Source organism: Euwallacea fornicatus, chromosome 10, assembly GCF_040115645.1.
Source record: "Euwallacea fornicatus isolate EFF26 chromosome 10, ASM4011564v1, whole genome shotgun sequence".
NCBI classification, from domain to species: domain Eukaryota; kingdom Metazoa; phylum Arthropoda; class Insecta; order Coleoptera; family Curculionidae; genus Euwallacea; species Euwallacea fornicatus.
Window position 1 is genome coordinate 4,536,875 of NC_089550.1, and position 19,142 is coordinate 4,556,016.

At 38.3% G+C, this 19,142-nt stretch overlaps 1 protein-coding gene across 5 annotated transcripts in view; it reads left to right on the plus strand.

Moving 5' to 3' along the window:
- Sema1a (semaphorin 1a) overlaps positions 1 to 19,142 on the plus strand; it is a 220,096-nt gene that overhangs the window by 168,711 nt on the left and 32,243 nt on the right. For all 5 annotated transcript variants that reach the window (XM_066286315.1, XM_066286311.1, XM_066286312.1 and 2 more), the window contains one exon: positions 1,034 to 1,133. In XM_066286315.1, the coding sequence (XP_066142412.1) occupies positions 1,034 to 1,133 (100 nt within the window). The remainder of the gene's footprint in view (positions 1 to 1,033; positions 1,134 to 19,142) is intronic.

Consider the following 19,142-nt stretch of genomic DNA (forward strand, 5'->3'; position numbering starts at 1 on the left):
GGAACGCTCTTCCTTAAAATTCGCCCGGAATTTTAAATTGAACATGAGCTTGAACATTGATCGATTTATTTTCATTTTATGGTAAGATGTTGCCGGGGCGGCGGTTTTATTTTCCATAACACTAGCAACATGGATTTTATATCCCTTTGTTGAACTTCAATCAATGACACATATCTTCGGCAATGTATTAATGTGTTTCACGAAGAAAATGGATTTAATCGGTCTCGGCCCGGAGAACATCTTGCAGAGCCTCAGAACAACTCTATCGTCCGCTATTACTTATAGTTCGGATTCCCTTACACCAATCGATAATGTCGTGGCAGTAACATGTGCGCATCCAGGTGGAATTGCATTACGCAACACGAAAAATCCCGATTATTATTCATAGCTGCAGCCTCTTCTTAACAGATTACTCATTATTTATCGTCAGAAACCTCTCGAACTTTCTTAAGCTCGTTACTGCATCAAATTCTACGAGGCTTCCGACTTCATCCCATAATTAATTCGCCTTCAAACCGAGATCCTGCAGGAAATGCAACTGGAGCGCATTACGGTTTTTTCCCAACGAGCTTTCTTCCGATATTCCGTTTTCTTACTGGCTTTAAGGAGATTTCGGTTATAATGAAACTCTTTTGCGATAATAGAGTTTTTTATCCCCGAATCCTTCCCGTGGTAATGGTGCTAGAATAAGGTAGTTACTGCAGTTAACTTTGTGCCGGTTTTTAGTGTTTGGTTATTGTTGCTTCGGAAAATACGTGCCGTTTTATTTAAAATGTATCTAAAATTCGGAAATTAAAACGCCTTTCCGGGAGGAAATTACAAACTGGGGAAAATACTTTTTAAGCCAGAATTACTCGGCGGGAAAATTATTCCCCGCTTTGTTTCCTGCTTGCTGGGAGAAACCAAAGAAATGGTTGACAATAAATTAATATTGTTAGAGTTTGAAAGTAACTTTTTCGCGAAGAAACCTGAAGAACGAACACATCGATGTGATATTTAGAAATTAATTGCTAACAATTATGAATTGTTACAGGAGCCGAGGACGACTTGCACCGCTTCTCCGGGAATGACACACATACGGACTATTTTCGACTGGTCATGAAAGATGGAGAATCCCTGCTTTTAGGAGGAAGGTAAGAGCCGCACTTGAAAAGCATTTTCACATAAATTTGTCAAGTAGAATTCCCAATTCGTCTGATCTCGTTTTGCCGTGCAATAAGCCAATCGTCGGGGCCTCAATCCCTTTTTGATCATCACCACGTTAAAGTCGATTTACGGCCAACGTCCAGGGAATTCTTAAAATCGCCTGTCATTTTTCTTGATAACCGATCGTTTTATTGAGTTTAACTACAGCTGCTACGTACAGAAGGTTCAGTTTCGTGCTAGGAATTTTAGGATCGAAATTTCAGTTTGTTAGAGAGAACTGCGAATGAGTTTTGTTTAGCAATGGAACAAGGTTTCTTAAAATGTGTTGAAAATTACGGTCTAAATCGATATGTTCAATGTCTAGCAGTTGGGAAAAATTCATTTCGCAACATGAGTTTTTAAATGAGTGCGCGCAAAAATTTCCTAACACTGGCGTACACATAGAGCGAAGTTGACGATTCAAACGAGCCTTATGGCCTGAAATAACTTCCGATATCTGGTGTATTGCTCTGAATATTTTTCGACATTACTGAAAACCCACAATCGCCGGTGAAAATTCACCCACATTTAAGTTTTTCATTTGTTAACTGAATGACCTAAAAATCTCATTTTAGGCTGAAGGGAGCGGGACTGAGAAAAATTTGAGTCCGATCCATCAGTTTTTCGGGGAGAAGCGAGCGGAAATTTCTGCTGACTCCTAAAAGACATCAAACCTAATTAGATTCAATCAAGTTTTTGACTTCAATCAGCTGATTGAATGGTCTAGAATAATAGAAGAAAATGGAAGGCAAGCTCGGTATAGAGCTAACCGATGTCAGGTTACTAGGACCCTACTTCAAACCAGACTATGCTTTGTCGGTTAAGTATGCTGTCAGGCACCATAGGTCGTTGCCTAATTAGGAAAGTGGCGACTCTAGAATGTCTTGCAGAAACCAAGTTCCGACAACCAATTCTTGAGTTGTGACTATATCCCTCCCCCTGGCATCGCAACTTATAGTTAAGTACGTAACTTGTTGGGAAAACCGATACTTAAAATGAAACTATACCTTGTGAAAGGCAGTTTATTGTCATTTAGTTAGGAAACCGACGACTCCGGGGAGTCTTGTAGCCAAACCAACTCTTCAGATAAAACTATATACTATGAAAATATTTGCGTCAAATGTTGGATGGCCTATTGTGGATTGACGATTTAAACTGGAAAAAAACCTTGGTCGCGACATTGAATGCAACTGGAAACCTCCCCTTATCGTCTGGTACTTTTCATTCGCTAACTTTCCTTCAAAATGTGAGTAAAACAATGTTGATTTTCGAGGTACATCAAAATTCGAATCAAAAACGAGAAATTTATGCGTGATCGATTTTCCAAGTAATAAAAACTCGTATCATAAACTGCGGTCAGTTAACAAAATGCCCTTTATTAAGAGGGCATGCAAACAGAGAAAAGAATCCCCAAAACAAAGTTGTTAATTGGGAAAGTTGAAGCAATCGCATCAGTTTGTCTGAACAAATATTTGCTTTGCTGGGCATGTGTTAAACGAAAAATAAGACATCGATGATCGCTTAGAAATAAAAATTATTTGGATCACAGTAGATTTCTCTTATTGTCATGCGGAGCGCGATTTACATTATGAAGCTCCCATTAGTGGTAATAAAACCAATGTTTATTGGATTCATAAAGTTTTATTATCCAGAAATCGGATCGTTATATACCCGAACTAACCTGAATTAACCAGCTCTAACTTTCCCCGTCTCCCCAACCACTGCAACATTAAAACCTTAAAAGCATTGCAACACATTTATAATTTTCATAAACCAGATGTTTATAAAAAATTCTTAAGCGCGTATAATTTAATTTAAAAAAGACATTTAATGCGTTTTTGATTTTCGATGTTCAAATTTTCCGCCCTTATCTAGCTACCCCTACTATTTTTTTTATTTTCAAATGAAAAGATATCCATTGTAGTATATCGAATGAAAGGTTATTCAATAAAGGATACAATGGTATACTCAAAAATTGGATTTGTAATTTCTTTAAAATATATACACCCAAGTCCGTATCCCAAATAGATTAAAAGTGTTAATCTTTGCTGCCCAGATGGATAATCCATACTTATTTCACTTTGAAAGAGGGTGAAAAAATGACAATAAGACGTAGAAACCCCAAATCATCTTCAAGGTAACAATTTTTTAAATTCAAAATATTTTGGTTCTCATAAAATTCATTAGTAGTTTGATTCAGTTGTTGGGCATCTACCAAGGTTAGGATTAAAAAAAAAATCGTTTATCCGATAAGTGATAAATTGAAGCTTTAATATTTTTGGGAGGTGTGTCTCATATTTAATGACAAATATCCAAAGCGACCTATTGATAGAAGTGTAGTTTGTCGGACTAATTAAAAAAATTCAACAAACTTGAAGAGTAAAAACTGTTCCGAAATGTGAAAAACCTCGAACACCAACCGGTGGCGGTAAAGCACTAGAAATTCTTTTATTAATCGGCGAAAACCCCTTACAGTCTACTAGCAAACTTGATAATGAATTTGAAATATCTGCAAAATCAGTGAATAATCTTTTAAAACGAGAACAATTTCATCCATTCAAAATTTTCCTATTTTTCATGAAGGAAAACTTAAACAACGCATCATACTTGTACTCATTGCAAAGAAGAAATTTTTATCAATCGCCTCAATTTTTCCTTGAGGAAACGAAGGACTAATAGCCAATAATATTGATTCCTACAAGATGGTGCACCACCACATTAGGTTATAGCTCTGAGAGAGTATCTTGATCAAATTTTTCCTGAGAGAGGAATCGGTAGAAGAGACACAACCGAATGGCCGCTACGGCCTCCAGATCTGACACTCATCGATTTTTTTTTGGGTCACTTAAAAGGTTCTAATTACGAAAATAGACCACAAAATTTAGATGATTTAAGTCTTAAAATTCAAACACAATTAGAAGTAATAACAGAAGCAACAGTGGATAATTGCATAAAAGAGTTAGTGGAATGACTGAATCATTGTCAAATTGTTGCTGGACTCCAATTTCACCACTTATTTTAGGAAATTCAGTTTTGTTTGATGCGATAGTGAGTTACTTTATTTTGTATCTAATAATTTTATTGTTTAAGGCAGCTGTAGATCCAATTCTAGTTTTGAGTATACCGTTATATCCTTTATTGTCATACCTTTCATACTGCGATGGAGACGTCTCCATTTGAAAATAAAAAGTTAGTAGGTGTAGCTGGACAGATGTGAAAATTCTGAACATCGAAAATAATGAAGCAAATTCCCTTTTTAAAATAGAATTTATGTTTAAGAATTTTTAAAAAACATCAGGTTTATGGAAGTTATAAACGTGTTGCAATACTTTTTAAAAGCGCTGTATATCTTTTACTCCTCAGATATAGCCATTGTAAATTTTTGAAATCCTCCCGTACGTGGAGGCAGTAATCCGGAAATAACTCATGAAATTGAACTATTCTTACCGTGTGCTCACGAGCATATGATCAGGGAACGAAATGACACACCTCTCCTGATCCCTAGTCCTGATCCTGGCCTAAATTCGTATTAAGCCGCCACCGACAAGAGCAATTTTAAACTCCACACAGATTCGGTTGGTCTTCAAATAGAGTTTTTCCCTATTGTCGGTCCAATTCTCCACGCTATATGCCAAGAAGGGTTGGCGGAATAGAACCAGGTTATTGCTGTCACTGCAGGGCCAATTCGATCCTAATTGGGAAACTTCCAAAGTGCATTCGGATTAATTATACTAAACGACAGTTAGGGACTTCGACATGTTACGGCTTCGACAAATAAGCATAACTCGTTTGCAAAGATTAATTCTGCTCGGACCCGCTTATGGCTCAGCGGGTTTTATTGCCCGTTACCGTTTGGATGCGATTTCATAGAGGAGGCATTAATCTGACGTAACTTTGTTTGCCTTGTGAAGTCCCGGACGTTTCTCTAGCAGCCGTATATGTAAGTCTTGGATTTGGGCAACACGTGTAGCCTTGTGCCGACTCAATAACAACAGTAAATTGAACGCGTTGTTCAAATTACTGGATGTAAGGCCGAGTGGCGCAAATTTCAGGCAGGCCGTTTCGGCATGATTACACGGCCTCACATAATTCCGTAATCACCGGCATTCAATTACGTTCCCTGAACTTGTGCCAATTACTGTAGTTGGGCGCCGGTTGCGCTGCCGCAGCTGTATGTTGCAGTTTCGCAGAGGCGTCCACCCAAATTAGGCTTAATATATCTAAGACATCGTAAATTGCCCTTCTGCAACCTTCTCTGTTTCATCGAATAATAATCGTCTAATAATGAGCATTACTCTGAGCAAACTTGTCTATGGGAGAATGAGCTATTTGCCATAGAATCTCAATACCAGCTAATGCGCGTATGAACGGCTATTTGCCATCCATATATGTGCGTATCTGAATAGGAAACTGGCACAGCTGCGTCCAATAGTACATTAAGGATTAAATAATAAAACTAAATTAGTTCCAGCAGCCATGAATATTCATGAGAATACGTTTTTGGTTTATGGGGACTAATCCGTGTCTGAGACCTTCCTAATCAGCATCAGCTCAATTATTCTTGCTTAGCTCTCCCTTTTTGAAAATGCCCGTCTACTAAATCTTCGTAATATAATTGGAACATAAACGTAGCAATATATTTTTTAGATAGTTAGCGACCATGTAATCCGCTTGGCACGCGGACTTAATACGCCGTGTGTAGATCTTAAGCTTCAGTCGACGATAAACAGAATCCGAAGACCCTCTTTCCTCTTAGTCATTTCACACTCGAGCTACCCCGGGTCTGACCCAAACTTCACCCCGATAGACATGTAAGTTGGAGGTTGATCGAATAAATCATTGTCTAACTGATTTCGTAAACATTATTTCGGATTGAGGACTATGGATGTGGATAACATCAAACGAGTTTATTGGTAGAGACATATAGATACTGAAGGCATCATTTCGGTCTTCCATTCAGTTTGATGCATCAGGGGAGTCTGAAGAACTGTTTAGGGCAGCAGTTACGGCAGCTAAGCATTTTCAACATTTTCACGCAAAAGCATAGTTTTTGCGGTTCGGGCACTCACTTGGTTGGTTCCACTTAGGTACTTAATTTTTTTAGTTACTGAACTGGTTATTCATACAGAGTGTCTCAAAAAAGCGCGCGACGCCATAACTCAGTTATTTATGAGCGGCTTTTGATGAATTAGAAACCAAATAAAGCTCTATTTTTCAGGCTATTGGGTAACGTCAAAGTTGTTTTTTCTTTCAACTCAAATTCTCCTGCTTCAGGTGGTCAACTTGAAGATTTCAATTAGAACTCCATATTTTTTTGCGTGTTTTGATGAAAAATACTTTTTCTGACTAATGATGCGTGACAAGTTAATGTTAAAGCAAACTTTAACTGAAAAAAATTTTAAAATTTAAACGATATGAGTTATGTAGCCATCAGTATCCTCATGAGGTCATCTGCGTAATTCTGTGATCACCTGAATTTCGTTGCATCTCATCCTATTGTACCATCTCGTACAAAGACGCCTGGGGCCGTGGCACATGTGGCGCCCATATGATACCGAGTGGACAGGGGCGAAATAGAGCCGGCCTTAACTATTGGAATTACATCATTCTTCCTCATAATTTTTCGTGATGAGTTATGTCGTAAGAGAGATTATTGTAAATTAGTTCTTTAGTGCATCAAAAATAGAGTTGTTAGTGGCCAAAATTATCAATTGTCAATTTCGATAAATACGGTGTTAAATGCAGAAGAAAAATTCTATTTGTAATATTCAAGCCAATGTATTAGTACGCAAAAAAAGAATTTTAAGCAAATTTTCCAGTTTAAAATTATTTTGACGTTAACTTGTCATACATCGTCATATTCATAAAAAATATTTTCTCTAGAACTAATTCACAATAATCACCGCTGCAGCACAACTGCTCGCAGAAAATTATGAGGAAGAATGACGCGGTTCCAATAGAGTATCTTGTTCCTTCTCGGTGGGCATCACATGGATGCCAAGCGTCTTTGTACAAAATAACACAATAGGATGAGATGAAATGAAATGCTGCTGACCACAAAATAACGCAAATGGCCCCATGAAAGTAGAGATGGTTACATAACTCACATTTTTGAATTTTTTTTTTTTTTTCAGTTAAAAATTATATTTCAACATCAATTTGTTATATATCACTAAATTTGGAAAAATATTTTCTCTCAAAAAAAAAACTACGCAGTTCTCTTTGAAATTATGAAGTTCACTCTTGAAGCAGACGAACTCAACTTTAAGAAAATCAACTTTGACTTTACTTACTACTCTGAAAAACATAATTTTATTTGGTTTTTAGTTCATCAAAACCCGCTCATAATTAAATGAGCTAGAGTTTCGCCCATTTTTTTTTTTTGAGGCATCATGTATCCTGGGCCAGGTTTTCAATGATAATTACAATAAGTCGTAATTTTCATGCCGGAATATCGTTTCTGTCTTTCCAATAATTTTCATAGACCAAAGAGTCTAAGTTGGCTTAAATTCGCGATATAATTTCTTTGATCCAGAAACGAGTTATGAGTTACAAAATGGAAAAAGTCAATTAAATCCTCCAGAATCACTTTTGCGAGCCAGGTAGTAAAAGTAGGCTTGGTTAAAATGAAAAACTTGGTCCATGGTAATTCAGCGATATCGATGTCCAATTAATGTCCGATGGACGTCCAATTCTTTTGTTGAATCCAATTCTTTGAAAAATGATCATCTGCTTACACCAATCCGTATAAAGCGAAGACAATAGCCAACTCTGCACTGTTCTTCAACATAAAAAGGAAAAAAAAAGGACGGATATTGTTTCCTTGTGGCCCTCCAGAATGGCTTTTGACCGTCGATGCGGAAAGCTTTCCACGTCTTCGAATTTTACGATACGTTTTTATTTTACAAAAACACGAAAGGGATTGAATTTATATTGGGCGAATTATCGTTACCCATGCACTTTCCACATTGTTTTTTATTGTAAAGGTGAAAGCGTTTCTGTTTGTTTTCGAATAGTATCTTTAGGGTCAACGATGAGGAGATTACTAAACATGACCGGAACAGCGTTACGGTAAAGTTTTCCACTTGAGCTCTGGTTCTGAGCAGAACAATTTGTTCTCGACAGGTGCTGGGGATATTGTTCTGTACACTTATAAAGTTCTGCAACTCGTTTGCCTGATAAATTTGCGTTGACGGGCCGACCAGGAAATATGTAATAAAGTTCATAGTGGTTTATGATGTTTCAAATAAAACTTTCCGCTGGAGGGATTAAATATATCGCTCTTTCTTGTTTCAGCCCATTATTTTTACGAGACCCGCCGGTTTATCTTTTGAATTAGATACAAAGGCACTAGTTGCTCGTATCAAGCCAACACAGTACATGGATTATTCAAATTCCCTCACACATTTCCGTTGATTCAAATAATCTCGGCTTCATTTATACGCGAAATAATTTAAGAGCGACCAAGCTCATTCCGCAAACAATAAAGTTTATCCAATTAGATTAAAGGCAGAGCCTTCAACTTAAACTAGACGACACGGGACTGTGCAACTATGCAAGTTTCACTTCAATGTCTAATCCCATCCAGACAAACGAATTTCTCTTCTTGGCAAACGTCGCTCAGATCCGGGTTTATTTTGTTCTGTGTGAGGGAAATGAGGCAAAAAGATGCATATTTGCATAACATTTCGGCGAACGGGTATTATTCACTGGATTGCCGGGATAAATGAACGGAACTGGGTCGAATATATTTGTTGGAAAATTAGATTTTCGTTTGAAGACCCAAGTAGTTGCCTTTAACGAGATATTGTCCCAAGACGAACATCTTTATTGTCCCATTAAAACCACTCAAAACTGGAACAATTTACTCACGGCAATCAATACATTTTAATGTCGCGCCGTTATTACTACAACTCTAAAATTGATCGACCTTTTGGAAATCCGATGATTATCTCGATCCTATAGGGGTAATCTCCGACACCCTGCAGACAGTCATCTTAAAAACCAAAAATGTGGGAATAATATGGAATGTGGCCTCACTTCTACTTCACGTTAGTTCGCTCGATTAAAATTTTTGAATAAACACTAGAAGGGACACTTTGGACCCGAAAGCTAAAACTGCAATATGTTTGCTTCTCCCAAGAAGTAACAAACTTCTCTGTGACGTGTCTCATCCCCAGCGTCACCGAGAAAAACCCCACCCTACCTACATCACTCAGGATCATGTTTGTTTTGTTCCAAACAAAACTAAATGAAGCAAAAGAACGTTCTGTTTGCATATAATTTCAACGCAGATTTCTCCTCGGCTTTCCCAGGTATAGCCTCTCTCAAATATTTATTAGACCCGACGTCTCCTGGAGATTTCCAAATTGGCATCCAGTTTTCCATGTCACGGCCCTGAACTTTCGCCTATACGGTTCCATAACTTCGCCGAATACGACACGCATTTTTATGTTCCCGCATAACCCACAAAACGCTCACTAGTTTTTCAGGACAGCCGCAGTAAAATCCCCTAATCTAGGGGATACGCTTCTTGGTGGAAAATAATGGATGTAGAACACAGAAGGCTGATAGTGCCTCAGTATTATTTATTTACGTAAAGATAAGTGTTGATACACGAGCTGGCTTTAGTGAGCGAGGGAGGACCCAATCCGAAAAAAATTGATAAGCACATAAGAGATATTGGTTTCGAATGTAGAGAACTGTACGAACGATTTCCAATTATGTAATTAATGTTTTAAACCTGAGTGATTTAATTTAGTAGGGCGCATGAGTTGAATGACCTTTGTTTTACCCCCAATACGCCCGAGGGTGAATACGAAATGACGGAACAACAAAAATCCGCCCGGACATTGATGAGTCGCCCACAATGAGCTTCACAAAGCGCAATGTTACGTGCGATCCACTGCCCTTATCTCGTCCTTCCGTCCACCAATGGATTTATTAAACTTTACATTGTATGGCTCAAATGGCGAGGTTAAATGGGGGTAGTTGTCTTTTTATCGAGGTCTTTGTGCTTTATTTTATCACGCTCTCGCCATTCTTTTTTGTTAAGTTTGCCTAATTTCAGCAAATCCCTTTCCCTTGAATGGTGCATCTGCAATCACTCCTTTTCGAATTCAATTTCAATACGAAGCGAAACAATAAAAACCAAAGCAAATAACGTCCGCTATTAAAGTTCGTCCAATTTTGATTCCTTCTCCTCCACATTTGTTGGTTTAGTGTCGCCATCAAGCTTTAAACGTCTCCGTTTTTATTCCGTCTTTGTGCATACCGATTTCCTATACAAAATATATAACCGTTCCACAAGTTTTACTATTGCATTACTTCGAAAATTGTTGCCCCAAAACTTTTTGGTTTTATACACGAAGTTTGAAAATATTCTTCCATTCGGTTGGTTACACTCCGATTGATTTTGTTTAAATATTTTTATGTCGATGTCCTTTCTGGAATTTGTTTTAATTTAGTTAAGGACCTGGAACAACTGTGAGCTGTTGAAGTTGGAGCAAGTTAAATGAACTGGCACGAGCCCGTGAATAATCTTTCAGTTCCGGCATTATTAAATTTTCTTTTATAATTGGAAGAGCCATGAGAGTGCTCATACATGGCTGGTCGGCGTTCGTAGACCGGCTAATGATGTGTCGGCAATAAAAAAAAATCGCTCTTGCGTTCATGGATAGGACTTTGCTCATGCCTCAAGAGTTCCATATTGTTTTAAAACAACGTTTTAGGGAATAATATGTAATATTTAAATGTCCTAATCGAAGTTGCGGGTGTCGTAAAGTTTCCTCTTCGCTAGAGTCTCCAATGCCGCTCATTGGGAGCTTCTCCAAATTAGCAACCTTTGTGAGCCTATTTGCTCTATCAATTCTCTTTCGATGCAGCTCCTGGAGTTCCATTGATTTCCAATCAGAAACGATGAATCTTGCATTGGCCCATTTGGTTTGAGACGATGTTTGGTACCTGCTCCGCAGAAGCTGTACGTTTTCGAAAAGTTGTAGTTCGATTGCGTCCTTGGAAATACCACGTTGCATTCCACTTTTTTTTTTCATATCTGAGTTCCTGGTAAAATCCCTAGATACAATAAGCAACTCGGAATCCCCTTATTTATTTAGTAAAACTTCCGACTTTTTACCTGCAGACTATCTAGCCTCATCCTGCAGAATTGAAAACTCCCGGGATTTGAACTTATGGTTTCCCTTTGTTAACGCATCCTGAAATTCTCATCTATACGACGACGTCTAATAAATGCCAACTTCCAGGGTTGTCTTAACGATAATAACCAAAACTTCGTGCATGTCCCTTTTATAATTCGAGCTATATAACTTTATAACGTTATATCCGTAGTGAAAAGACACCTAAGAGATTAATTTGGGCCCAACAAAAACCTAATCTTAGTTTAAGCTTAATTTTCGAAATTGTTATGCAAGTTTCGACAAAGGTGCGGGCTTCGCTTAATCTCAATAACGAAGATAACTGATCCCAAGTACAAAATTAACCGGGTAAAAAATGATGTTGAAGTGTGTTGTACATTTTTCTTGGAGGGTAATTTGGGAAATATTTCGTCGAGTTAAGATGCAATTCTTAGGATAATTTCTCTTCATTACGAACAAATAAGTTCTTTTTCATTTCCATCGGAAAAGACCATTAACAGAGGAACTATTCCAGTATCTCCAACTTTTCTCGGCTCAAAGGACAAAAGAAGTTGGGAGTTAAACTGTCTGGTAAAATTCAACGATTATGGTTTTCTATTGTCCACATACCTTAAACGATCCTTTCGAGGTATTTCGTAAATGTAAATCCATTTGGAAGTCATATGAGAAGTTCAGCTCGTATAATTAGCCAACTTACTACATTAGAACGGCTGCCTTGGCTCTCTGCTTTCCTGCTCGCAATCATACCAAAAGTTATTTTACAGAGTAATTTCCGTACAATCTGGGTCGGCAAAATTTACCTAATTATCTTTAACTTTGCCGCGTTTAGGAATTTAAATATTTGAAAGATAAGGTTTAATTTAGTGTACTCAGGACGATAGTTAAAGCTTCTTATTATGCGAAATATTGAGCACCGCAGTTTCGTATTACGAAGTAATGAGATCGGGCTATAGCTGTAGTCGAATTGAAGTCTATTGCAGCCGGATATTTCCCTCTAAATTCGTCGTGACTGACGAGGGAGGGGGAGGGGAGTCGAGGAATAAGATGATCATAGGTGCTTTATGCACTTGATTATCGACGTTCGGTTAGTTCAGGTTAGTTGTTTGATCGTCATTTTCTTGCTTGCAGGTCAGCTGACAGATCCGATGTACAGCGGACGCAGAAGTTATGTCCGGGTGTGTTTGCGGGGGGCCAAAAAAAGCGACCAGCTACGCGAAAAGTGGCAATTTGATATTCTAACGTTTTAGATTTGAAGTTATCTGTCCACTGGGGATTTATTTGATTCATCCCAAAAGATGTATTTTCATGGCAAAATTCCCTGAAGTGAGTGGTGGTCTAGAGGCACCTGGTCTTACACTGAATAATTCATAACCCCCGAGAGGCAGGGTTTTGCAGGTCGTCATTGCATTCCCAATCAATTCTTATGATCTTCGCAATTGAATTATTCTTCGGTAACTCTTACTTACTTACGAAGGGTTAATCAAATGCCCTCATATCTAGGACTATTGCTATGTTCGTAGGGGTGTTGTTTAACGCTTCCGAAAGAAGAAGATCACTTCCTCTGACGAAACAACGATCTGTGTTGGCAGCACCAAAATTCGCATACACGTCACGCCTCTTAACCCTTCATTTAAATATTTTACCGCTTTTTTGTCGAAATAACCTCCTGTTAATTAGCATTACATGTAACGGCCTCATTTTCTGGATGTACAATGATAGGTAAAACGAGCCCATCCCCGCATTCGTAACTTTTCAGTTTCAGGCACGTCTACGACCTTTTTATTTTATCGTCGAGTTTTAATTAAAAACATAAAATTCTGCAGAAATATGTGTGTGTTAAAGCTGCTAGGTTTAATTCGTCGGACGTTAAAAGTGATGTATGAATTCATTGCTCAACTCGTCAAAAGTTTTATATTTCCCGATAAAGACAAAAACGCGTATTTATCAATGACAAAAAAGGTCGATATTGCACCTTGCACGTAATCGTTTTTCGAATGTAAATGAAAAGTGAGAAACGATATTGCTGGCGTGACGAAAGGAAAAACGAAACGATTTTAATTATGGGCAACGCCCAGACTGCGTCATGTTTCTCAAGGAAAAAGTGGCATATGACTGTTAAGTTCGCTCTGCCACGTTACGATTTTAAGGCAATTTTATTAAATTATGCGCGAAGGAGGACAGAGGAATTTTGCAGAAAAGCGAGCCATTTTGTTCTAAAACAATCATTTAATGCAAAGCGATTCGGCTGAATAAAGCGGGTACGCTATTGCGTAGTTCGACCACAATGCCAGTTTCAATTAAATAGTTTCCACAAATTTACCAAAGAGTGAATACTACGAATGTTCCAATTGAAGTGAGGTAAATTCTGTACATTGCCCTCTTTACGCCTGGGACGCATGAGATATTAGAAAAATAAAGCTTTTCGTTCCATCACAAACTTTGAGAACAAAATAAATCAATAGCAAACTCCCTGGACGTGCCTTCGCCAAGAATAAAAGTATACTTTCCCAAATAAGAAACCGTGCAAAATATCACGTACCTAGGTAATATCCTAAGTTTTCCTCTAATAGAAACCTTATTAGTTTCGGTCAAGACTGTCCGTACATACACGGCTTGGTTTTTAATGTTCATAAACTTTTTCAGTCAAGACTGGGTGATGGCGGAGAAACTTCCTGAGTTTTAAATGAAATTTAGCGACACTTTGTGGGACAATAAGTTTTTGATTAAATTTTGAAAATATGGGTTTAATTTGTTAGCGAAGTTGTGGGCATCTTAAGTGCCTTCTTTGGCTGAAAACGTATAATCCGATATCTCGAGCATTTTTCGAGTGGCAAGGAAGCTCTCGGAAAGTAACAAACTATCGATCAAAACTTTGTACCCTTCGCATTGTTCTCTTTTTGTAGAAATATGACAAAAATTATAGATAATCGATGCTGCTGTGGCAGTTTTCCTCTATAATCGCCTGATGATGCAACGACACAGCTTCTCTTTTCAAATATCAGCTTGTACCCTCAACCTGCGGCGACTCAAATTTCAACGCGAACCCCCTTGCCTTCGAACCAATGAGAACACTTCCAGATGATTATAGAAAATTCCGACCTTCTGCAAAAAAAATTATGTAACTTTCGCCTATCTTTTCCAATGTAATAAACTTGAAAGTGCACTCTGTGGTGACTCAAATTTTATCCCGAAATCGATGAGTACACTTTCAGATAATTCTAGGCTTGATGCAACTAGGATATTGAAACCATCGACGTCTAGGTGTGAAGCTGGTGAAGTCCTATTAAATAGAGGTCAGTTGCAAATTGATTATTTGTGTTTTTAAGGCGATTTCTCCGCGGATCTCCGAGGTATCTATGGTCGGAGTTCGAAAAGTGGGTGGGTGCCTGCTTTTCTGATTCAATAGATCTGCAGCTTGTGAGGTAGGACAAGGAGCGCCCCTCACATTTTTAGCCACTCTCTGAAATTCCGTTTTTCATTAACATTTCTTCATGCTTACGTAGCTTAATGCGAACCGCAGGAGGCCTTTCCAGTTCGGTTCCTCGTATTTATTCGACTCTTATTGCTCCCCATGCCATACTACAGTATTCGTTCTGGACGGCATCTTCAACAAGCTGGCGCTTTCCTTGTTGACAATTTGGATAATGACCTCCCCCGTATTAGCTATTTACGCGCAAAATTACTGCTAGCAAATGCTAAGAGTATTTAAAATTGAAGAATTAGTCAATGCGTTAACCATTAAACGAAAAGTCACCTGCATATTGCGTCATTACAGTGTTGTAACATTCAGGAAAATGCCGTAATTTTAAAGGACAATTTGTAATTTTGTTCCGCACAAATGCAGCACGTGCTTCTGACGATCACTATACCAAGTTAATTTACACTAAAGAAATATGGGCTCTCTGAGTTGAGTTATTGAGTTTTAATTGTTAAGCGAGGTAGCCTTAAATATAACTGACTTAATGTAATATATTTGAATTTTTGCCTGCCGAGCCGAATTTGTAGGGAAAATGTCGTTTTTACTGCATCTCGGCCCATAAAAACCAGAAACGAAGGCGCAAGGATGTAAGCTTACCCGAAAGCCCCAACTCAGTGTTTTCAAACGACTGGTTTTTGCAATAATCAATACCAGATGGCCGAAAAAATGTTATGGGCCTCCTCACGAAGAGCAGCCCAATCGTGTCGGTCTCAAAGCGTGACAAATTACTTTTTCATTCGGGTTTTCCGATTGAGAGCACGGAAGTCTTCTGAGTGTAACTATAAAATAATTGCTCCCTTACAAAAACCCCCTAATTGCTATAAATTTTCTCGACAAACGATACATTCGACAAGTCGAAGAGGGGGCGGCATCCACTATACAGAATGTACCCAAAGGGGCCCTATATAAATCGTATCTCATGAATCTATCTCACTGTCGCAAAGAGCTCGAGCTGCGGGACAATATATCAGTCGGTCTGAACTCAGAAATATCCGCAAAAAGTAGAAAAAATGCGAGCCATGTGCTGCGCAATGGAGATATTACTCCTGGGGGATGATAATATTATGACCTAGATATTTGTTGATTATAAATAGCATGCCTCTGGCACCAAGAAAGATCTGTTTAAAAAAGAACCTAAAGAGTATAGTCATGTTGCGGCTAACCTGGGTCGTAGCACCGACCTAAAAGTTTCATAAGAGTTTAATTAATGACTCGAATTTTGCTTAAAGTGTAACGGGGAACAAAAACCACGGGTTCAGATTTGCGTTAACATCAAACTACTTAAAACTAATTATAAATTTCAGGGCTTCCTTTAGCCCGAAGCACTAAAAGTGAAATTTAGCCAAATTTTTATGTTCCTTGGTTGCCGGAAGTTCCTTAGCGAAGTCTCGTATTGCAGCGAATTAATTACCAAGTGCTAATTAAGAGTTTTGAAAATGCTTCCTAGTGCAGTTTTTGTTTATTCAAACAGGCGACGAAAGGATTGAATTCGTGAAAGCATCATTACGAAGAGGATGATGCAGAGAGATAAGAATGGATTAAAATAAAATAAGTGAAACCAGTGCTTGAAGCTTGGTTTTTGATGAATTCCACATCTTCAAAATCTCTCTGTCGGCGACCATTTAACCAATAGGATTTTTTTTATCAATCGCCTCTACTCTCCACTTTTTTTGCTTCCTCTCCAGCACTTTCCTCCATCTCAAATGGCTTTGTTTAAAATATTTCTTAGCCTCAATGCAGGTACTCCTGATTTGAGTATCCTCAACATCCTTCTCCATATCCACTTTCGATGCACTATTATTTCCTGGCCCATATTTCCCTGCACCACTACTCTCGAAACTTTTGCTATAACTCTTGATTAGTTTTCTGGACTCACCGCTTAATGTTAGAGTTTAGCAGTTCAAATAACCGTCCATTAACTGATTTCCCGCATTATCTTGAATTAAAAATTAAAAATTGATATTCGAACCAGCTCTAAACTATCCAGTGTGTCCCAAATTGGTTGTACATACATGGGGACCTGAGTTGCAATAAGAGATACAGAGGCGGTTAAATGAGAAAAGTTTTAGAGAAACTGATCAGAAACTCATGCCTCGTTTAAAAATTCCTTTGGGTGTTTCAGGTTAGTTCAGGTTAAAGAGAAAGTTCAGAGAAATTTTAAAAAGGTGAACTCTAGTGTGGCTTTTGTTCCCAAATCAAGCCAAAAGGGAATTTTAACATAAAATCTTATTAGACCACATTTTTATATGTGTATCCGGGATTTCTGCATTTTCAGAAAGGGCTCAAAAAAACGTCCGACGATGTACTTTTCGACACCATTATCTCGTTTCCAAAGTGGAAAATAAAGCTTTTTGATTTTTTTGCCATAGTAAGCTTTCAAAGGTTTGTGCCTTCCACCATGAAAAACAAAAGATACTTTACAACCCCTCTAAGTGACAGAGTTGATTTGCAAGTGAAATTTCTGTGTAAAATTGCTCTATCAAAATGGAAGCAAATTATTCAAACGACGGCAAAGTGAACATGAACTCTATTTCAAATTAAACAGAAACACAACTACAGCAGCCGGATCGTACGTCCAACAGTTTCCCTAAGGGCCAAATTATTAATATTCTGTCAACTTTAACATCCAGCCAGCTTGTTCCGTAGTAACAAAGAATTCGACCAATACGAAGGCTCCGTTTCAACCTTCTCATGCAAATTAGCTTCTAGCTAAATCATTCCCCGTTTAATCGACTCTGCATCTTTTCTGGCGACCGAAATCCCCTTACATGTAAAACCAATTTGGGGCACACAGCATGTGCACTGATTAACACACCTATAGGACCCGGCGTGATAATAATTTTATCCTTAAGATGCACTCGCAGTATAAAACTGTAAACTGCACCAAATCATATTACCCAAGAGAAACCAAGCTGCAGAGAAGAATCCACATTTACCACGTATATACATATCCGCGATTTGGCTCCCAATTCGACCCTGAAGCAAAATTCAAATTTTAATGGGGCCTTGTATTAAAATGGCCAAGCCCAATTTAGATAAAACTAAAAGCTTTGCGCGTCCATTTCAAAAGTTCCCCCACCCTCCTATCTAAAAGGGTTTATCTCTGGGGGCAGGTGGTCAAACGCGACAGAAGCCTCCCCTGCTTTGGTTTTTATTAACCCTAGTTGAGTAGTCTGACGTCATGGTGTTGCAAATGCATTTTCGCTGTAATTTTCACTTCACTTATTGCAGTTTGCCTTTGTATTTTCGGCATATAGTCTAATTACCCGCACCCCCCACCTCCCCACACCCCCGGATAAATGACCAGATAGATTTTAATTTCGGTTAAACTGTTAGGAACGGCTATAGTGTGTCTAGCTGGCCTGTGGTTTTCACTCTCTTTACTGTGAATGCTGTATTTTAATTAAGGGCCTGGGAAATATTTGTAAAAGGATTATGCTTTTTAATTAAACTGTTTTCGGAATTGCCGGGCTCGCTTTGTTTGGCTAGCGCTAGCTTTGTTTCGGAATCTAGTTGTTGCCATCCGCAATTGCCGGTTGCATATTTGGAGCCAAGTAATCAAAATTGAAAATTGAGAAAAGCAGAAGATCGCAAAAAGCATAGGGGATGCCGAAGTTAAGCTTAATTGGTTATCGGTAGTCACGTTAAATGCTGATTGCCTTGTCCGGAATGCACGAGGCTTAGAAGAAACCGGTATTATTACACTGACAATTTCTTTGTAAATTAGTTCGATAATTAAGTCATAAATTTCTCCATGATGTTTGTTGATTTTGCACTGAATGGAAAATTAAAAAAGCGAGTTAATAGGAAAAAAGGGAATTATATCACTGTCATGCCAGTCTATCACGCAACACTGTTGCGTATTATTACGCACGGCATGAAACTTCATTACACGCGTTTACTGTAATCGCTGATTTTTATTATGGATAGTTTACTGGTACGGTAGTAGAAAAATACTTTACCTTCCCCAAAAGTTCGTTCAGTTTACCTTGCCACTACTAATAGAGAAACCAAAGTTAATCCCGATTCTCAAAGGAACGGGATTTTTTATTCATTGGGCCGAGATGTATAAAAAATACGGCAACATTATTTTCAGGCTCCGAAACGTTTCGTGCCCTCCCATTTCACCAGCGAAAAAGCAAATAAGTGGACTTTGGACAAGGGCAAGGGTGAATTTTTCAGCGGCCCTACTTCACGTGAAACTGTCAAGAACTGGCGCTTTTTATATGTATTTTTCCCCACGCGAATGAAACGGTAATAAGAGGGTGGCCAGACGTCATGCAATTTACAAATTTGGGTAATTACTCCCGTAATCTGTATTACGA